A 23271-nucleotide genomic window follows, 5' to 3' on the forward strand; every position below is an offset into this window, starting at 1 on the left:
CTGGTGGACATTGAAGAGGCAGGTTCTTAAAATAGAAGGAAGCAGTAGGAACTGACTTAGTTAACCTTGTAAGTGAAGAGGTCCCTCAGGTGGGGGGATAGGGCTGAGCCTAAGGATCAAGCCCTGCAAGGTGTGCAGCCATCAGTGATGGAAAGGGATTCTTTTGCTGTTGGGAGCATGAAATCATGTAAGCATTTCCAAGGACAGGATGCTACTAACTGTAGTAGTAGCAGTCATAAATAAAGGTTGGAGTTCCTATGCCCTATCCACAGAAAAAAAAATAGGCATGACAGTTCGAAGCAAGGTTATATGGGAGCTAGCTTAATACTGTTTGCCAGTGTCCCATCCTTCTGAACGTGGCAGTATGACTCAACTGACGTTTTACAATTCCTAGGTCACTCAAAGGGATACAGAAAATACACTGAAAACAAGGATATAATACACACCAAATAAGGAGCTTTGTCTTGCGCTGGCACTTTCCTCCAAAGCTTCATTATCTGTTTGCATCGACTTGACCAATCTAACATAAGATAAAATGAAGGATTTTAGCCACAGGTCACAGCTATAGGTTTACAAGAGGGTAAAGCAAGTCTAGGAAAGAAAAGCAATTGCATGTAAAAGAACAAAAATGTATGGCAATTTAGGGTTATGCCTCATGCAGACAAACATTAACACACTTACAGACAAAAGATGGTCGTTTTTATATGCAGCATAGCTAACAAATGCAGCGGCACAGTGCATGGACACACTTGCCACTGTAAGCACATTTATGCTATTCTCCTGAGCACACAATCAGCAGTTAACTCTTCCAACAGACACAATAGGTCTATGGACACCTTTACATAGTACAGAGAATCGAATGGTATTAATACAGTTTTTAGGTGTTTTGAAATACATGTGTAAATTGTGTCAATACTGAAAAATATACAGTGCATCCGTAACGTCTTTACAGCACTTCACTTTTTCTATATTTTGTTCTGTTACAGCCTTTTTTTCCATATGGTATAAATTCATTATTTTCCTCAAAATTCTATAAACAATACCCCATGATGACAACGTGAAAGAAGTTGGTTTGAAATCTTTGCAAATTTATTAATAAAACACGAAAAAAAAAAAAAATCACATGTACATAAGAATTCACAGCCTTTGTTACCTTCAGGTATTGAGTTCTGTATCAAATCTGCTTAGACATTTTATACAGTAGTAGGAACTATTACTACGAATTTAACTACCACCTAGGTAATACTAATTGATTAAATATTTAGAGGGATAAAAGTGTGGCACTACTCTATATGTGCACTTGAAACTAAAATAGTCACCACATTCCATACAATATTAATATATAAAAAATCCTGTCTGTATCCACAAAATGTGTGCAATATGCATGATAAACAATAATGTGCAAAGTTTTAGCAATTCAATTAAAATAAAAGTTCACAATCTGCCCAAAACATTAATGGTGCAAATCCGCCAAAAAGTGCAAGTGCTGAAATTGCATGTACAATGGTCATATGCAAAACTCAGCATACGATACGGTGTTAGAATAATAAATGTGAAATCTTATAAGTTCATAAAAGTTTATAGTGTCCTTTAATTTCACTCTCCACGTGGCCTTGCTGCTCCTTGTGCCATAAGGGAAACATAGAATGGTGCTGTTACACTCAGGTAAGAACCACGACATGCAGTGAATCCCAGTGTCTTCACTTGTTTCCCCCACCTGGTATCACAGTCCCCAGATATCCGTCCCCTTTCAACAGAGGTAACCCGCTTTGTAAAATTTCCTGGCTTGTACAGCGCCTTCACAAACTCCTTATGTTCCCCATGTTTCCAAAGGTATAGCGATATGCTCCTGCATATGGTCAATGGGACATGAAAGACCGCTCCCATAGAGTAAAAACCACAATATACAATTTTATTTAAAATTTGTAGTGCGCTTACATATAAATCGTTCAATCACTCATGTTGTAAATCAATCCAGGAAGAACAGGGACGCTATGTGCTCCACGGGCACAAACCTGGAAGTTGCGCAATGACGCTTGGCTTCACCCTACGCGTTTCTTCACTCTGACATCAGGAGTGGCCGACTTCCTGGATTGATGTACAATGCGAATCATTGAACGTTTTATATGTAAGTGCCCTACAAATTTTTAATAAAATTGTATATTGCGATTTTACACTATGGGAGCGGGCTCTTTCATGTCCCATTGACCATATGCGGGAGCATATCTCTAGACCTTTGGAAACGTGGGGGAGCATGAGGAGATTGTGAAGGCAATATACAAGCCAGGCATTTTTACAAAGCAGGCTACCCCTGTTGAAAGGTTACAGAAATCTGGTGAGTGTGATACCAGGTGGGGGACACGAGTGAAGACACTGGGGTTCACTGCGTGTCGTGGTTCTAACCTGAGTGTAACAGCACCATCGTATGTTGTTTCACCAATGGCACTACAAGGAGCAGCAAGGCCATGGGGAGAGTGAAATTAAAGGACACTATACACTTATGAACTTAGAAGATTTCACATTTATTTATTCATCTAACACCGTATTGTATGTTGAGTTTTATGTATGAACATTCTACATGCAATTTCAGCACTTGTACTTTTTGGCAGATTTGCACCATTAATGTTTTGCACAAATTTTGAACTTTATGTTAACTGAATTGCTAAAATTTTGCACATGGTTTATTATGCATTTTGCACAATAGGAGCAGATTTTGCACATACTGTATAGCAGTTTTTTTTGTGGATACAGACATTTAAACATTAATATTGTATAGAATGGGGTGACTATTTTAGTTTCAAGTGCACATATAGTAGTGCCACACTTTTATCCCTTTAAATATTTCATCAATTAGCATTACCTAGGTTGTAGTTAAATTGGTAGTAATAGTTCCCATTACTGTATAAAACATTGAAGCAGATTTGATATAGAAGTCAATACCTGGAAGCAACAGAGCAGCGCCAACACCCACTTCCTTTTCGCATACATCCATCTCATAGACGCCACTCAGGCGGTTAGTCCTAGTGGGGGCAGCAGCCATACATCAATCAGATCCATAGCGCAGATTTACAAAACGTAATCATTCACAGACTTTGTTCATTACTTTGTTGAAGCACCTTTGGTAACAATTACAGCCTCAAGTCTTTTTGGAGTATGATGCTACAAGCTTGGCACACCTATTTTTTGGCAGGACCTCTCAAGCTCCATCAGGTTGGATGGGGAGCATCGGTGAACAGCCGTTTTCAGATCTCTCCAGATATGCGCGATCGGGTTCAAGTTTTGGCCACTCAAGGACATTAACAGTGTTATTCCGAAGTCACTCCTTTATCTTGGCTGTGTGCTTAGGGTCGTTGTCCTGTTGGAAGATAAACCTTAGCCCCGGTCTGAGGTTCAGAGGGCTCTGGAGAAAGTATTCATCAAGGATTTCTGCGTACATTGCTGCATTCATCATTTCCTCAATCCTGACTAGTCTCCAAGTTCCTGCCGCTGAAAAACATCCCCACAACATTATGCTGCCACCACCATGCTTCACTGTAGGGATGGTATTTGCCAGGTGATGAGCGGTGCCTGGTTTCCTCCAGACATGACGATTGCCATTCAGGCCAAAGAGATCAAGGTTTGTTTTTCATGGTCAGTCTTTTTCAGGTGCCTTTTGGCATAATCCAGGTGGGTTGTCATGTGCCTTTTATGGAGAAGTGGCTTCTGTCTGGCCACTCTACCATACAAGCCTGATTGGTGGAGTGCTGCAGAGACAGTTGTTCTTCTGGAACGTTCTCCTCTCTCCACAAAAAATGCTGGAGCTCTGTCAGTGACCATTGGGTTTTTGGTCACCTCCCCGACTAAGGCCCTTCTCCCCCGATCACTCAGTTTGGATAGGCTGCTCCAGGAAGAGTCCTGGTGGTTCCAAACTTCTTCTATTTACAAATGATGGAGGCCACTGTGCTCATTGGGACCTTCAATGCTGAAGAAATGTTTCTGTACCCTTTCCCAGATCTTTGCCTCTATACAATCCTGACTGAGGTCTACAGACAATCCCTTGGACTTCATAGCTTGGTTTGTGCTCTGACATGCACTGTTAACTGTGGACCTCATATAGACAGGTGTGTGCCTTTTCAAATCATGTCCAATCAACTGAATTCACCACAGGTAGACTCTAATCAAAATGTAAAAACATTTCAAGGACGATTAGTGAAAACAGGATGCACCTGAGCTCAAAGTTTCAAACAGACTTCTTTCATGTTGTCATTATGGGGTATTTGTATATTTTTGGGAAAAAAAGACCTTAATCCATATTTGGAATAAGGCTGTAACATAACAAAATGTGGAAAAAGTGAAGGGCTGGGAATACTTTCCTGATGCACTGTAGTGTTTTTCCCCATTTGCTTTGCATAACATTTTAAATTCCTCACCTGGGTAGTCCTTTTTCAAATTAGGAAAGTTTTTGTTTGCATACAGCACAGGCGAAATTGTTGACATCTCCCCGAGTTCTTCATCTTTTTCCCAGCGTTGTAAGCTGCGTTGATTGTAGGAGAGGCCATCGGTCTCACCCTCCGTTGTTGGTGTAGTTGGGGTGGAAGCTGTGGTCCATGAGCCATCAGTGTCACAGTGCTCAGGACTGAAGAAGCCACTTCTATCCCTACATCAGTGCAAAGAGAGACTAAGAATTTTTCCCCACAATACCAGGTTCACGCACAAGAGAGACATGCAGAACACAAACATCAACTCAAACAATAGGTGACAAAGCTCTGTTGAATGAAAGTCCAAAGTAATATGGTTTTAAGTTATTGCTGCTCTATATCAAATTGTTCAGTATGTTTTGCTATAATACATTTTAAATTTTTCAAATGGAAACGAGGACATGGATAAGAATGAGAGTAAAAAAAATAAAAAAGCGTCAAGAAAGTTTCCTAAAACCGCAAAAATGGGATTTTTGACTTATCGTAAAATCCATTTCTCTGATGTTCATTGACGGACACAGTTCCTTATCTTGACAGATTGGTTATGCTTCCCCTACAGGATTAGGAAACTAGGCAGGAAAAAGTTTGACTACGCCTATGGGGCAGTCCCAGGGGATATACTCCCACTGTCCATTTTGTTACAAGCAGTGTCAGAAGTAAACCAACTCCACAGAGGGGTGGGTGCTGTGTCCGTCAATCAACATCAGAGAAATGGATTTTACGGTAAGTCAAAAATCCCATTTTCTCTTTCGTTCACTGACAGACACCGCTCCTGATCTTCTTGACAGTTGCGACGTCCCAAAGCAGTGTCAAACATGGGGGTGGGAACAGCAAGAAAAAATGTCCAAGGCTAAACAGTAGCCAACCAGGAAACATGGAGCTCAACCATAACAACTGGAGCTCATTTGGAAAAAAAAAAAAAAAAAAAACACACCACACCTTCAAAGAGGACCAGGTCCTCTAAACAGCAGCCTGCAAAACCTTGCGGCCAAAGAAAGCATCCGCAGATGCCAACACATCCACATGTTAAAACTTTGTGAAAGTGTGCACCGATGACCAGGTGGCCGCCTTGCACACCGGCAGCACTGATGACGGAAGGCCCAGGAGGCACTAAGCACCCGAGTAGAGTGCGCCTTAACAGGGAAAGGAGGAATGAATGAAGCGACCATTCCCCTGGTCCAACGCCTGTCGACTAAGATAATCCTCTTGCCAACTTTCCACCCCTGAAATGTATACAGCAGAGAGGGCTGGAACGAATCGTTCTGCCCACCTTAGAATACCGGCTACCTCCTGAGCCACCAGGCCACTTCTTGTGCCCCCTTGGTGACCGACATAGGCCACGGCCGTAGGATTGTCCGATTGAATGTGTATCATACACCCCTGAAGGCAAACTGTCCAATGATGTAGATAAAAGTCTGATAGCTCGGAGTTCCAGTACATTGATCGGCAGTCTAGACTCTGAAGAGTCCAGACCCCCTGAGCACAATCTGTGCCGAAGGCACCTCCCCACCCGGACAAGCTGGTATCTGTGGTGACAACCATCCAGCATAGGATAGGGGGAGAAAGGATTTTCTCTGTCGAAGTGCCGGAGAACGAAGCCACCAGATCAGGGACCCCCTCGTACCCCAGATCAACGGGATCAGATTTTCTCAAAACTGAGGATTTTTGTCCCATTTGGAGAAAATCTCCCTTTGCAGATACCTCGTATGGAACTGTGCGAACGGAACCGCCTCAAAAAGGTACACACCATCAGGCCCAGCACCCGTATGCAAGCCCGGAGGAATGACCGTCTGTTGGCCAACAGAAGCTCGATTGCCATCTGCAATTCTACTCTGGCTGAGACCAAGTCCAGAGTCAGACCCAGATAGACCAGTCTCGTGGATGGAACCAGAGCAGACTTCTGAAGGTTCGGAATCCAACCGAATTCAAGCAGAGTTTGCAGCATAATGGCCAAGTTGTCCATCAGAGCAGTCGGAGACTCTGCTTGCAGAAGAGGATTGTCTAGGTACCCCAGTACCGCGAATCCCCTCTGACGCAAAAATGCTAGTACTGGGGCCAACACTTTCGTGGAGACCCGAGGAGCCGAGGCGAGACTAAACAGTAACGACACAAACTGATACTGCTCCTTGCCCACGGTAAAGCGGAGGAAGCTCTGGTGACCCTCACATAATGGAATGTGAAGGTAGGCGTCCTTGATGTCGATAGAAGCGGAAAAAATCCCTGATGTAGGGACGCCACTAACATGCGGATGGATTCTATTCAGAACTTTTGTACCCGCATAAAGCAGTTTAGCACCTTGAGGTCCAGAATTGGACATAACTTGCCTTCCTTCCTGGGAACTGTAAACAGGTTTGAGTAAAACCCCTAAAAACGTATAGATTGTCCTAGCAGAACCAGGACAAAGACCCCTTGAAATAATAAATCTTGCACCTCCCCAAAGATACCACGTAAGCGATCAGGGGACAAGCGCAAGTTGGAAGGGAAGAACCTTTCCGGAGGATAAGAACGAAACTGGATCTTGTAGCCGGACCAAATGACTTAGTGGACCCACTTGTCTTTTACCAGAAAGGTCCACGGATCCGGAAACCAGCGAAGACCCCTGCCAGATACAGGTGAGGGCGCTCGTTCATGCAGAGAAAGCCTTGTCCACAGGTCTGGAAGAGCCCGCTCGTGACTTGCCAGACCAGGTCTTCCTGGAACCTCCGGTGGAGGCTCTGAAGGGCTTAGATCCCTTGTCTTGAGACCCTGAGGGACAAAAAGGCCTCTTATGAGCCGAGAAGAAAGGTCCCCATCTACATTGGGGCCCCTTGTCCTTGGAAGCCTGCGGAAGAAGAGTACTCTTCTCCCACTGTGAGGCTATTAATGTCATCCAAGGAAGCTCCAAACAGGCGACCCCCCACAAATGGGAGATTAGCTAGGGCCTTCTTAGAAGTCTGATCTGCAGACCAGCATTTCAGCAATATAATACGCCAAAGGACCACTGCTGAGACAGTCTGGAAATCAAGGGAGCCGCAGCCAAAGAGGCATCACCGACAAACTTAAGCCTCTGCACCAATTGATCCGCCAGCTCCGCAAAGCCAGGGGGAAGCTGTTCCCCCTTCCAGGTCACGGCGTAAAAGTTTAGCCCACTCGGTCAAAATTTGCGAAACCAGGACAATAGTAAATACCGGCCTAAGTGCTGAACCAGCCACAGTGAACATATGGTGGGTCAGAGCCCCCGACCTCCTATCAGCCAGATCTTTAAAGGCCGGGGACTCAACCAGAATTAAGGTGGCTTTATTTAACCTGGAAACCGGCAAATCCACTAAAGGTGGGACTGTCCACTTTTAAAGCAATGAATCCTCATTAGGATACTGCATCGCAAAACGCCTAGGAATCGCAAAAGGTGCGTTTTCAAATATTATCATTCAAAACATCAAAGTAGGATGGAAAGTGGAACACCCACACCCCCTTGGAGGGCCTGTGGGTGCCAAAGGAGACCGGCATCTCCGACACAGCATCACATCCTCGGTCTTTAACGTTTCATGCATTGACACAATCAGCACATCCACCAATGTCTTTTCATGTGCGGCTAGAGGAGCATAGGAATTATCCTCACTATCTGAGCCCGCAGGGTGCGCAGACCCAGAAGGGTAACTCGTATCTGCGGCGGCCGAATCAAATTCAGGATCTGAGACCGATGAAGCTTACAGCACCAGGTAACCTGCACACCATGCGGCGATCAGAAAGCAAAAGATCCAGGAGTCCCCACTAGGGGATGAGGAGGGACTCACCGCCCATAAAGCATCAAAAAACATGGCTGCATCTATTTTCAATGAGAAAACCTCATTAAAATGGCTGCTGAGGCTACATAAACATGGCCGCCGATCCACAGCACAAAAGGCCCCATGAAATTGGCAGCCAGGCCAAGAGCACCAAACACGATCACAGCAGGAAGGGGGCCCTGGCAGGAGCCCCCACTAGGTACAGCCCCTCCCAAAAGTCTCCGGTGCGCTGAGGCCAGGTTGCATGCGTCCTGGCGAGGCATTTAACTCGCAGGCCAGCCCCCCGTCCAGTAGGGCTATGACGCGACCGACCTAGCGCGGAGCCAAGGTCTGCACACGCTCGCTGGCCACACGGGGGGGGGGGGGGGGACGGACCCTATGGATCTAGATAATCCAGTCCGTTGCCCAGTCTGGCAATTGATATTTTGTTCCTGTGAGAATCTACTAACAAAGATAAGAAAAAAAAATTCAATTTGAAAGGATAAAAATTGCCAGGACCAGAGATCCTAGCAAGGAACTAGGTCCTTACTCCTGACTAGGCAGAAAAAAACTGAATGCCTATAGCTGAGAGTGGGAGTAGACCCCCCCGGAACTGCCCCATAGGTGTAGTCAAACTTTTTCCTGCCTAATGGAGTAGGGGGCAGCATAACCCAACTGTCCAGAACATAAAGAGCGGTGTCTGTCAAACGAAACAGAAATTCAGTATATGGTCTCATTCAAAGAAATTATATCATATCAGGTGGGGCTGGTCACTGTATGAAAAACTATACTAGTCTATCAGGGTTGATGAATGTATCCAAACAAGCATCTACCAGTGACAAGATAACAAAGCTTCTGCTTCTAGTGTTGTCTATTTGTCTGGCACCATACTTCATTATGCAATCTGCTGGTATAATAAAAAATGTATATACAGTATCTCACAAAAGTGGGTACAACCCTCACATTTTTGTAAATTTTTTTTATACCTTTTCATGTGACAACACTGAAGAAATTACACTTTGCTACAATGTAAAGTAGTGAGTGTACAGCTTGTATAACAGTGTAAATTTGCTCTCCCCTCAAAATAACAACACAGCCATTAATGTGACTCGTTAGTGTTACAAGGTCTCAGGTGTAAATGGGGAGCAGGTGTGTTAAATTTGGTGTGATCGCTCTCTCATACTGGTCACTGGACGTTCAACATGGCAACTCAAGGCAAAGAACTCTTGAGAATCTGAAAAAAAAAAAAAATATTGCTCTACATAAAGATGGCCTAGGCTAGAAGATTGCCAAGACCCTGAAACTGAGCTGCAGCATGGTGGCCAAGACCATACAGCGGTTTAACAGGACAGGTTCCACTCAGAACAGGCCTCCCCAAGGTCAACCAAAGGGTTTGAGAGCATGTGCTCAGCGTCCTATCCAGAGGGTGTCTTTGGAAAATAGACGTATGAGTGCTGCCAGCATTTCTGCAGGGGTTGAAGGGGTGGGGGGGGTGGGGGGGGTCAGCCTGTCAGTGGTCAGACCATACGCCACACACTGCATCAAATTGGTCTGCATAGCCGTCATCCCAGAAGGAAGTCTCTTCTAAAGATGATGCATAAGAAAGCCCGCAAACAGTTTGCTTAAAACAAGCAGACTAAGGACATGGATTACTGGAACCATGTCCTGTGGTCTGATGAGACCAAGATAAACTTATTTGGTTCAGATGGTGTCAAGCATGTGTGGCGGCAACCAGGTGAGGAGCACAAAGACAAGTGTGTCTTGCTTACAGTAAAGCATGGTGATGGGAGTGTCATGGTCTGGGGCTGCATGAGTGCTGCAGCACAATACATTGAGGGAACCATGAGTGCCAACATGTACTGTGACATACTGAAGCGAGGCGTGATCCCCTCACTCCGGAGACTGGGCCGCAAGGCAGCATTCAAACGTGATAACGACCCCAAACACACCTCCAAGACGACCACTGCCTTGCTAAATAAGCTGAGGGTAAAGGTGATGGACTGGCCAAGCATGTCTCCAGACCTAAACCCTATTGAGCATCTGTGGGGCATCCTGAAATGGAAAGTGGAGGAGCGCAAGGTCTCTAACATCCACCAGGAGTGGAAGAGGACTCAAGTGGCAACCTGTGAAGCTCTGGTGAACTCTATGCCCAAGATGGTTAAGGCAGTGCTGGAAAATAATGGTGGTCACACAAATATTGACACTTTGGGCCCAATTTGGACATTGAGTTAGGGGTGTACTCACTTTTGTTGCCAGCGGTTTAGATATTAATGGCTGTGTGTTGAGTTATTTTGAGAGGACAGCAAATTTACACACTCATACAAGCTGTACACTCACTACTTTACATTATAGCAGACACACACACTAATATATATATATAATATTATAATATATATATATATATATATATAATATTATAATATATATATATATATATATATAATATTATAATATATATATATATATATATATATATTATAATATATATATATATATATATATATATATATATATATATATATATATATATATATATATACACACACACACACACACACACACACACACACACACACACACAGTGGATATAAAAAGTCTACACATCTGTTAAAATGTCAGAATTTTGTAATAAAGGCTAAGATAAATCATTTCAGAATTTTCCACCTTTATGTGACCTATAAACTGTACAACTCAGTTGAACAACAAACTGAAATATTTTAGGTGAAGTTAGACAAAAAAAAAAAATAATAAATTATTATGGTTGCACGAGTGTGCACACCCTCAAACTAATATTTTGTTGAAGCACCTTTTGATTTCATCACAGCACTTAGTCTTTTGGGGTATGAGTCTATCAGCATGGTACATCCTGACCTAGCAATATTTGCCCACTCTGCTTTGTAAAAAACACTCCAAATCTGTTATTTTCAATCGGATTCAGGTCTGGGCTCTGGCTAGGCCATAACAAAACTTTAATCATCTTCTGGTGAAGCCATTCCTTTGTTGATTTGGATGTATGTTTTGGGTCATTGCCATGCTAAAAGGAAGTTCTCTTCAAGTTCAGCTTTCTAGCAGAAGCCTGAAGGTTTTGTGCCAATATTGACTGGTATTTGGAACGGTTCATAATTCCCCCTACCTTGACTAAGGCCCCCTGTTCCAGCTGAAGAAAAACAGCCCCAAAGCAGGATGCTGCCACCACCATGATTCACTGCGGGTATGGTGCTATTGTGTCAAACACATCTTTTGGCATTATGGCCAAAAAGTTCAACCTTTGTTTCATCAGACCATAACACATTTTCCCACATGCTTTTAGTAGACTTCAGATGCGTTTTTGCAAAATGTAGCCAGGCTTGGATGTTTTTCATGGTAAGAAAAGGCTTCTGTCTTGCCACTCTACCCCTTAGTCCAGACATGAAGAATACGTGAGATTGCTGTCACATGTACCACACAGTCAGTGCTTGCCAGATATTCCTGCAGCTCCTTTAATGTTTCTGTAGGCCTCATAGCAACCTCCTTGACCAGTTTTATTCTCGCCTTTTCATCAATTTTGGAGAGACATCCAGTTCTTGGTAATGTCACTGCTGTGCCACATTTTCTCCACTTGATGAGGATTGTCTTCACTGTGTTCCATGGCACATTTAAAGCCTTGGAAAATCTTTTGTACCCTTCTCCTGACTGATACCTTTAAAAAGTTAGATTCCTCTCTGTGGACTATGGCTTCTGCTGTAGGATTGCGACTAAGAAAATGTCAGGAAAGACCTACTAGAACAGCTGCAGCTGAAATTTGGGGTTAAACAGAGGCACTTTAAAATTATGGCAGGTGTGTACTGACTGCTATTTAACATGAGTTTGAATGTGATTGCTCAATTCTGAATACAGCTACATCCCCAGGATGAGTGTGTGTGCACAACTATGCAACCACACTTTATTTTTAACCCCCCCCCCCCCCCAAAAAAAAAAATATTTCAGTTTGTTTTTTAACTGAGTTGTAGAGTTTGTAGGTCACATTAAAGGTGGAAAAAGTTCTGAAATTATTTATCTGTCTCATTTTTTGAAATCACAAAAACCTGATATTTTAAACAGGGGTGTGTAGACTTTTTATATCCACAGTATTATGCTATATATATATTTATTTATTTTTTATTTATTAGGGATCGACCAATATCGTTTTTTCATAGCCGATAATATTTTGGTCATCGTGTATCGGCCAATATGGGCTGATATTTTTGTACTTTTAAAAAAAAAATTTTAATTTTTTTACTTGACAGGTACTCTTGTGGAGGGATCTGGGGTCAAAGCTCCAAACCCCCTCCTCTGCACTTAAAAGCATTAAAAACGTCAAGTTTGGCCGTTTTGAATGCTGTCATTTTTCTGAATCTGGCGCCAGTACCCGGAAGTGATGTCATGACATCACTTCCGTTTTTTTGCATAGAGACCCGATCAGAGCCAAACGCGGCTTTGATGGGGTCTGGGGCGGCCTTGCAGGTTGGTTGCCCAGGTCTCCCGGTGGGACTGGCGAGCCGCGGAAGGCGGTGGGAGGGCGTCCCCTCCCACTCCTTGTAATGACAGCCAAGCGGCTTCTCAAAAAACAAATGCATTCAGAGGGATCGTCTGATAATCTATTCGTTAGTACACAGCTTTTGAGAACCAATCACGTTAGTGCGAAAATATCCAAAGGGACAAGAACGAAAATTGTTTACGTAGGATAACGAATGATTTTCGTGTAATTCGCATAGTATCTGTACGGGGAAAAAAAAATTGTCTAACCAAGACTACACATGCTCCGAAACGATATAATATATTAAAATACAAAGCATTACATCGCTTCCAACCTATTCGGTCTTACGAGAAGTTTGTAATTTTAGCACTATTGGTTCTCAGTATGAAACCAGCATGGGAAAAAAAAAAAATGGACGATCATTTATCAGATATTCTCATCTTCTGTACTAGCCTTAATTGCTGTACAAGGCAAGATTAAGCCTCATCACCACCTGCTGCTAAAACACCATCTCTTTTCCATTCAAGTAACAAATGCCAGAACGTCAGTGAGCTGTAGAGGCTCTAGCATTTAACAGTTGAACAAGGAAGGGCTTGGCTTAAAGTATGACTCAATTTTGAGAAGACTTCATTATCGTGTATCCATGCCCTTCCTTATTCTCCCAAACAAGGCTGTGCAGCCTGCTCAACACAACTTAGGGAAAGTAGGAGAAAGTGAAGGAGGGCATGTAAGCACAATAAGTTTAACTCTGCTAGAAGTAGAGGTAAACGTTAAAGTGGTTCTAAAGGCAGAACGTTTTTTTTTTTTTTTACTTTAAAAGTGATCTTAAAGTCTCTCTTTCTTTGTTTAAAAAATAATAAACATTATACTTACCTGCTCTGTGCAGTGGTTTTGCACAGAGCAGTCCCCGATCTGCCTCTTCCTGGGTCCCTCGCCGGCACACCTGCTGAGTGCCCCCACGGCATTTATACACACCATGGCGTCCCCCCCCCCCCTTTTTGGCTCATTGACAGCAGCGGGAGCCAATGGCACCCTCTGTGTCTCTGGGTGCAGCTCCCTCCCTAATAATCACAAGCCTCATCTCTAACCAGAGATGTGCATGAGAGCAGTGGCTCTCCCGGATCTCTCCTCTTTGGCTCACACAGCAGCGGGAGTTACTGGCTCCTGCTGCTGTTACTCACAGCCAGTGAGCCAATGAGGAGAAATTGGGGGGCGGGGCCGAGCTGTGCTGTATGTGTGAATGGACAGAGTTAGTGTCAAGCAGAGCGAGCCTGCTCGAGTGCCCTTATAGAAAGAGCCTTGCTATTGGGGGCACTCAGCAGGGGGAGGAGCAAGAACCGCCAGCAGAGGACACAAAAAGAGGAGGATGGGGGCTGTTCTGTACAAAACTACTGGACAGAACAGGTAAAGTAAATGTTACCATCTTTGGAATTACTTTAACTTCTGTATAAGCTTTGCAGAATCACAGGGACTGATGACTAATACAAGTACTTACAGGCGCAATAATTCCCCGCATTAGTAGGTTTACTTTAAGAGTTGGAGTTTGTCTAGCACAGAAAAGCAGCAAAGCTTTTGTAGGAAGACGGTCCAATACAGCTAGCTACTAGAAGCACAAAAATCAGTAATTGGCCCGCATTCTGGCCTTTCCTGGCAATACATCTTTATCACAGGAGCAGATATCACAGATCAGCAAGTGCATGCAACCAGTTGCCAAGAGAAACATGCCACAGTGACTGAAAATGAAATTGGAAGAGGCAAATTGCTCTTGCCTTCTCTATCAAACAGAGCAAAGAAAAAACTTGTATGTATGGAGCATTAGCCCAGACGCAACTTTGCAACTGAACAATGGCTACAAGAGGGTACACACACCATCAGTGGATTTTTTTTTTTTTTTCCTCATGCAACCCCGTGGGGTTACAAGTATGTAACGTAGCTTTCCGCATTTAAAGAAAGTAAAAACACCTCATTAGGAAAATAATGCCAGGGACAGGACTGCTTTGAAGAGGCAAGGCTAAGAGGTTCTTGAATACTTCAGTTTCTCATAGCAAATGTTAACATACCTGTTATCCAAGAAGCCAGACTGAGCAAAAGGCTCAATCTTCAAGCTAGAAGCCATGGATGCACCTGAAAAACAAAGTAACCAATAAGGGTTAAAGGTTTATTATAATCCACAGTGCAAGCTTGTTTAAGGTGCTTAAACCCATCTGATTAATATCTTTAAAAAAAACTCAAAAGTAAATTTTGAATTCTGTCTGAAGACCATAAGGATAAGTCCAGTCAAAAACTAACGCTAAACCTACTCTTTGCCACATTTAAAAACTATTCAATCTAACCCTATAAACCAAAAATCACTGTGCTTACCTTTTCTACACCTGATCCGGTCTCCAGCGACAGAAGCTCTGTGCAGAAGATGACCGACAATGGCTGTGAAATGAATGTGAAGTGACATCACCCATAGGACTTACTATGGGGCTTTCGTTGTCAAGTGCCTCTCCTGCAACCGCCTCCACACTAAAGCCGCCGCTGACAGCTCAGCGTGGGAAGGGACCGGATCGGGTGTAGAAAAGGCAAGTACAGTGATTTTTGCTTTACAGGGTTAGATAGAATAGTCTTAGAATGTGGCAAAGAGCAGGTTTAGAGTTAGTTTTTGACTGGACTTATCCTTTAAAACTGACTTGTGTTTTGCTCATGTAGGTTAGACACCAGGAGCAAAAGAAATGTGTAAAAGGTCTAGCATTGTCACATGTTGGACTATGTGAAAGTCCTCACACCTATGCAAGCTCCAACTAGAGCAGCTGTGGACATACACAGGGCTTCTATTCCTTACAAGTAGCAGCTGACTGTAGTGAAAAATGTGAGCATGTGCTGCTAGAGGAAAATGGAATTACAGAAAAAAACCTGTACTCAATTATTGTATATTCCTAACACAAGACACAAAAGTCTTAAAGGTACATGGGTAATGTTGAGAAAGCAACTGGCTTACCTTGAGTAAAGTGTCTCTGACTCTGGCTTACTGATACATTGGTTGGTGCTCCTTCATTTCTGCCAGCTGAGCTATTCACAGGCTGATCATGGTCTACAGTACCAAGAACATCCTTCAACAGTTCTTGAATGTCTGAGTTCTCCATCTTGGGTATCTCTAAAGAAAGAAATTACAACAAGTTATAGAAACAACCTTTCCATTAAGAAAAGCTGCCATTTTGTAAAGCCAAAAATGATACACAGGGATGATGAAACAGACCATGAACACTTACTATATACATAAAATAAAAATGACAAAACTAAAAATGTGCAAAAATGATACCTAAACTGTGGATACAACATATTGAACACAGAAAAAAAGGAAATATTTTGCAATTAAATAAAACTTTTTTTTTTTTTAGAACAAAGAAAAACAATTTTCCCAATGTAACCCTTCTGCTGCCACAGACGTATTCTATACATCAGCAGCAGCCTGGTTTTTAGATATACTACTGACCGATACCATGTGTAAATCTAACAACAAACGGTCGGCTGTCAGATAGAAGTGATAGGGCATCTGTACAGACACAGAATCGCTTCCAAAACACCCTAATAAAAGTCAGTTCCCCCTCCAACCCTGTAAAAAAAATACAGGTTTCATCTGTCACATTGGGTTGGGAAAAAAGTGAATGGCGCTTGATCTACGCTTTGCTCGCTTCAGGGGAGTGAAGGATAGATATCAGGGGTCACCAAATAAGCATCACATAGGAGACTTTTTGTTGCCGAACAGAAAATAAAGGTTAAAAAAAAAAAAAAAAACTGCACCCAAGCAATCCCAATTACTCCCTAAGAGGGAAGATGACAACCTTTTGGGATTTCCAGCACATAAAAAAAAAAAAGAATTTTGACTTGCCTCTAACCTCCATAAGTACATAAAAGACAAAATATTCATACGCCATGGGTTTTAGGAGTGTACCTTCAGGTGACTGGACACTGGAAAGCTATTGAGAAAGCATAACACTATCTCTAACTCTATCCCACTCCAGGAGCCCTCATTTTGTAGTAAGCAATGCAGAATAGACCAAGGAAAGGAACGGAAAGTGGACTGTGCCCTGTATCCTCGAGATCGAATTTACAAGTAAGTTAAAATTCCACTTATCTTAATCGTACAGTACACAGGCAACTTATTCATACACCATGGGAAGCCCCAAAGCAACGAATACAAAGGACAAGCAACAACTTAGCAAACAAAACTGACAACAAGCTCAAAAAACAACTGGGGTGATACAAAAATAGCCGGTGTGTACATCCAAGTGCATAGTAAATTCTGCCAGCAAACAAAACTGCTTGCATACTAACAGCCAGTGTAAGCATATTTTTTTTCAGTAAATCAAGTTGGTCTAAAAAGGTATCTGGATATGTAAAGAAAAAAAAAAAAAAAAAAAAGAGGAAAGGAAGGGAAAAAAAATGGAAATTTTGTCTTACCGTAAAATTAATTTCTCTGATGGACACAGCTCTTCATCTTCTTGACCGTAGGGTTATACTGCCACCTACAGGAGTAGGACAGTAGGCAGAAAAAAAGCTTGACTACGTCTATGGGCAGTCCCAGTTTTAAGCAGTGGGGTGGGTGCTGTGTCTGTCAAGGAACATCAGAGAAATGGATTTTACAGTAAGACAAAAATCCCATTTTCTCTCTCTTTCACTGACAGACACAGCTCCTGATCTTCATGACCATTGGGATGTTGCAAAGCAGTGTTAAACATGCGGGGTGGGAAAAGCGAAAAATAAATTCCCAAGGTTAAACTATAGCCAACCAGGTAAACCTGAGCTCAACCAAAACAACTGGAGCCCACCTAAAAAGAACAATAAACCCTCAAAGAGAACCAGGTCCTCTAAACAGAAGCCTGTAAAACTTTACAGCCAAAGGAAGCATCCGCAGATACCAACACATCCATGTTACAGAACTATGTGAAAGTGTGCACCGAAGACCAGGTGGCCGCCTTGCAAATCTGCGTCACTGACGCCTGATGATGGAAGGCCCAGGAGGCACTGAGCGCCCGAGTATAATGTTCCTTCGAAAGGGAAAGAATAGTTCATATTGCCATGGCACTCTGGGTATAGGAACATCTGTTGTGGGTGCTGCAGCGATCACCAGCTGGACACTGGATCAATCACAGATAAACATACATGTTAGAAAGCACACCATGGATCTTGCACAGCAGTTCAAAGAAACTTTTTATTGCAAAGGAATCACATCAGGATAAGTGCAACGTTTCAGAGTCACGCAGGGCCCCTTCGTCAGGCGTGTGATCACATGCCTGACGAAAGGATCCTGTGTGACTCCAAAACTTTGCACTTATCCTGATGCGATTCCTTTGCAATAAAAAGTTTAATTGGACTGCTGTGGAAGATCCATAGTGTGCTGGTGAACATGTATGTTTATCTTTGAAAGAGAAAGGAGGAACTTGACACTTGATGGATTAGGCCTAAACTACCACCTGTTTGATCCATCTGGAAATTATCGCAGAGGAAGCGGACAACCCTTTCAAAGACCCATCCGTGAGCACAAATAGCGAGTCTGATTTCCTAAAAGACTCCATAGCTGCTAGGTACACCCTAATCGCCCGGACGACATCCAAGGCATGCAAAGCAATTTCCTTCGGATGTTTTGGCCTGGGACACAGTGAAGGCAACACAATGTCTTCATGAGAATGAAAATTAGAAACAATCTTGGGAAGGAACGACGAACAGGGACAAAGAACTACCTTATCTCTGTGAGCCACCAGGTAAGGTGAACAAAAGGATAACGCCACCAATTCCGACACCCTGCACGCAGAGGTGAAAGCCACCAAAAAGAAGATTCTCAAAAGGAGGCTTCTGGAGGACAGAGCACCAAATTGAGGTCCCAAGGTGGTAAAGGAGACCACACTGAAGAAGCCAAATGCCAAACTCACTGAAGAAAAGTACGCACCAGGGAGAGTGTGGCCAAGGGTCATTGAAAGAAGACCGCTAAGGCCAACATCTGACCCTTGAATGCACTCAAGGCCAGTTTCTGCTCAATCTCCCATAGAAGGAAGGTCTAGATCCGAGCCACAGAAAAGAACAAGAATGAATCCCAAGAGACTCGCACCACGCAATGTACATCTTCCATGAACAATGATAGATCTTGCTAGAAGTAGATTTGCTAGCTTTAACCAGCGCTGGAATCAACCTCTATTCATCAGCACCTAGCATTCCACAGCCAAGCCGTTAAAGCTAGCGACTGTAAAGCAGGATGGAAGATTGGTCCTTGGAACAGAAGATCCACCCTGCGTAGAAGTCTTGGCAGAAGCTTTAGAGAGGAAGAGGAGGAAAGGCGTAAATCAGACAGTACTGACCCACCGGGGGCACCAGCACGTCTCTGTGGCGTCTGCCTGAGGATCCCGTGACCGAGCCAAAAACCTCTGAACCTTTATGTTGAGCTGGGAAAGCAACAGATACACCTCAGGAATGCCCCCACTGGAGACACATCTGATGAAACCCCTATGGATGAAGGGAACCACTCCCCTTGATCCAATGCCTACCAACTGAGGTAATCGGCCCGCCAGTTTTCCACCCCAGGAATGTGTACAGCAGAGAGGGCTTGAACAAACCCTCCTACCCACCTTAGAATACCAGCTACCTCCAGAGACGCCAGAACACTTCTTGGTGATTGACATAAGCAACGGCCGTGGCATTGTCCGATTGAATGCGCACTGGACATCCCTGAAGACGATCCGTCCAATATTCCAGGCAGAGTCTGATCGCTCAGAGTTCCAAGACACTGATCGGTAGTCTGGACTCTCAGTGTCCAGAGCCCCTGAGCAGAATTTTTGCCGAGGACACCTTCCCAGCCGGACAGGCAGGCATCCATGGTGATCACTGTCCAATACAAGGTGAGGAAGATTTTGCCCAGCCGAAGCGCTGGAGAATGAAGCCACCATATCAGGGACTCTCATTCCCCAGCTCAGCTGAATCGAATTATCCAGAGACCACGGAGTCTTGTCCCATTTGGTCAGAATCTCCCTTTGCAGGAAAGTCATATGGAGCTGTGCAAAAGGAACCGCCTCGAAAGTAGACACCACCAGGCCCAGCACCCCCATGCAGGTCCGAAGGGATGACCATCTGCTGGACAGCAGGAGATTAATTGCAGCCTGCAGTTTCTGAAGTTTGTCCAGAGTCAGACCCAGATAGTCCAGCTTTGTGGATGGAACCAGAGCAGACTTCTGAAAATTCAGAATCCAGCCGAACTCCCTCAGAGTTTGTATGGTGATTTCCAGGTTTTCCACCAGAGCAGTAGGAGACTGCTCGCAGAAGTAGGTCCTCCAAGTATTCCAGTACCGATCCCCTATTGGTGTAACAATGCTAGCAACGGGGCTAACACTTTTGTGAAGATCCAAGGAGCAGAGGCGAGACAAAAGGGTAACGTCACAAACTGATAATGCTCCTCTCCCACAGCAAAGCGGAGAAAGCACTGGAGACCAGCACATATTGGAATGTAAAGGTAAGCATTCTTGCAGTCGATAGAGGCAAGAAAACCCAATATGCAGGGATGCCACCAATGCGCGAATGGACTCCATTTTGAACTTCTTCACCCGCACAAAGCAGTTCAGCGACTTGAGGTCCAGGACCTTGTGTTCCTTCCTGGGAACTGTAAACAGGTTTGAGTAAAAACCATGAAAACATTCCGATGTCGGAACTGGGACAATCGCCCTTGAAGTAGCAGGCCTTGTCCTGCCTCAAACAGACCCTGTAAGCGGTCAGGGGACAGGCGCAAGTTGGAAGGAAAGAACCATGGCCGGGGTAAGAGTGAAATTCGATCTTGTAGCCCCCCCAATATGGGTGAGGGTGCACCTTCATGCTGAAGGAGCCTTGTCCGCAGGTCTGGAGAAGCCTGCTCACGAATTGCCAGACCAAATTCGCTTGGATCCACCAGAGTCGGCCCTTAATGGCTCTGATCCTTTGTCAGTCGCCCAAGGGACGAAAAAACATCTTATGAAACGAGAAGGATAGCCCACGTCTACGACGTGGTCCTTGTCCTTAGTGGCCTGCAAAGAAAGGAGAGCCTAGCGACTAGAGTAGGCATCACAGATAAACCAACTGGTCCGCCAGCTCAGCAAAGACAGGGGGGAGCTGCCATGCTGTCATTGCAGCCACTATTTTCAATGGCAAACCACTGCAAAATAGCCACCGGGCTACAAGAACATGGCCACTGTGCATTAAACACACAGGCAACAGCAAAATGGTGGCACCACGAGGCTACCAGGGACTCAAGAGGGATCCTGAGGCCTCAGAGAAGGGGATAGGCAGGAAGGGGAGCCCCCATGAGGTACAGTACCCCCCCCCCCCCACACACACACACTCTATCACCCGGTGGCCAGCGCTGCAACCCCCTGCCCCTGCAGCCAGCACCACACCCTGCCCCCACCCCAGGCGGTGGACTAGGCCACCCACACAGCCCCAGCATCAGTAAAGGAAGGGGGACCGATATGGCCCACAAGACCAATGAGGGGGGTGCCTAAAAGGAAGGAGAACCCAGTGGTCCAACCATCGCATGGAAGGGCCCATTGTTCACCCCAAAACCCATCAGGGGGAGGGGGGGGGGGGGGGAGTTACTTACCATATCAGGAGGGCACCGCTCCAGACAGAACCTCCTCCCTATTTAAATGGGGGGCTGTCGACTCAGGCCGAGACCCAGGCGTATGCGACCTCGCTGGCCAGACTGGGGTGACCACTGGATCTAGATTATCCAACCCATCGCCCAGTCCGGCAGTTGATTGTAGATCTCACAGGGAGAAAAAAAAATCTACCTAAAGAAAAAACTGCCAGGACCAGAGATCCCAGCAAGGAACTAGGTCCTTACTGGTTAAGAAGATCAGGAGCTGTGTCCGTCATTGAAGGAAAGAGAAAAACAGGAACAGCAACATACATGACTTCTGCAACAATTGGTGCCGAGATGTTGGCTCCCATGTCACTTCATGGGATCATAACAAGCAGGCACAGAAAATGACATTGCTATACAGCAACATTCAGGCAGGATCACTTTATGACATGAGAAAGGGGGAACTGTCAAAGTGTGGTAATGAAAGGTTTTCAGAGATCTGTTGTGGCAAATTCCAATACTGCATATCCAAGACACCACAAACAAAAAGGTTTAGGGTAAGGCTGCAAGACCAACCCTCCATGGAGATTTTATCCAGATCTGAGCCGAGGGCCCCCTCTGGCAGCGGCATCATAATTCTCTCTCCAGTGTGACAACCAGCAGCGACGTTCAGGAGCTTTGTCTCTGATGTTTCCTCTGCAGGGAGGGGAGGCCAGGTAAATAAACTATATCCAAAGCTCAGTAAGAAACACTAACACAAGCCAGACAACAAAATCAGAACAGCTTAAGCAACACAAGCCAGACAACAAAATCAGAACAGCTTAAGCCTGGTAGCAAGTCACAATAGAGCCTAAATGGAGCAGAGCATAACACAGCTTAACGGTAAGGACATCACAATATTTTACCAACTGAAACAAAACATTACTGTTACCAGAATATTTTAAAAAAATATATATTTTTTAAGAGACTGTTCTATGAAAGACTTTGTCCCCATTAAAACGGATGTTGTGGATTGGAAAAAAATTTCATTTTTATCAATGTCTGTGCACACTACAACTCCACCCCAGGAAGCGGCACAAATTATGGGCATTCCTATGGGACTGTGGGATGTAAAGGCAGCACTGAAGCCACAGCCGCTCCAAATTCTGCAGTTCTCTCTGCCATGCATCCCTATGCCATTCTTTGCTCCATTTGTACAAATAAAAGGCTTAGCCCACAATCCCTTTTAAAAGAATGAGACCGCAATTTCCTGTAGCTGCCCACTAGTTCAGAAAGCATTATTATAGTATAAACTGGCAGCAACGTCCTGTGATTGACAGCAGCTGAGTAGGTTTCTTAATACGGGAAACTAAAGTAAAATGCATTAGGAAAGATAACGCAAATTTACGATTTATGTCTAAACAGAATGTAACTGGCAAAATAGAATTTTTGTACACCGTAGTAGTTGTATTCAACTGAGGAACACCGAAAAAGTCTATAACCTTTAATGTACACTGCTGCCTACAGGAGGATTCAACACTAACACTGTAGGACTGCCAAGGATAACCTCCTCCTGCTACCAGCATGATTTGAATTTGTAGCAAAACAGTACTAGTAGGATTATAAAAAGAGTGGTGGAACCTTGGTGACTCGGACGCCAAGAAAGATTTAATGGAAAGTGCAAAAACACAATTTAATTGCAATAAGGAGCACAGAAAGTCCTAAACCTTCAGGATGTCTCAATGGTACTCCAATGTAGGAGTTGACAACATAGCAACCAAACTCTAAAAGGCAAAAGAAGGATCCAACATAACTGGGGACTGCCTGAAGTTTAAAATGTTGCCTAAAGGATCTTGCATGAGAAGCTGGCATCAAAATGTCCATCTGGTAGAACTTCGAAAGTGTCAACAGAATACAAAAGTGGCAGCCTTGCAAATCTGAGAAACAGCGGCTTCATGTTGAAAAACCCAAGAACACACAGTTAAGGGTGAAACCTGATCCATCAAACCATAGGCT

General features: G+C 44.2%; 1 protein-coding gene across 2 annotated transcripts in view; it reads right to left on the reverse strand.

Annotated features, from left to right (window-relative positions):
- The window catches only part of KMT2D (lysine methyltransferase 2D), a 340114-nt gene that overhangs the window by 170254 nt on the left and 146589 nt on the right, over positions 1-23271 (reverse strand). For both annotated transcript variants that reach the window (XM_082246163.1, XM_082246162.1), the window contains exons 25-28: positions 15679-15834; positions 14756-14819; positions 4410-4636; positions 447-520 (exon numbers count right to left, since the gene is read on the reverse strand). In XM_082246163.1, the coding sequence (XP_082102289.1) occupies positions 447-520; positions 4410-4636; positions 14756-14819; positions 15679-15834 (521 nt within the window). The remainder of the gene's footprint in view (positions 1-446; positions 521-4409; positions 4637-14755; positions 14820-15678; positions 15835-23271) is intronic.

Source organism: Pelophylax lessonae (assembly GCF_965119305.1).
Source record: "Pelophylax lessonae genome assembly, chromosome: 2".
NCBI classification, from domain to species: Eukaryota; Metazoa; Chordata; class Amphibia; order Anura; family Ranidae; genus Pelophylax; species Pelophylax lessonae.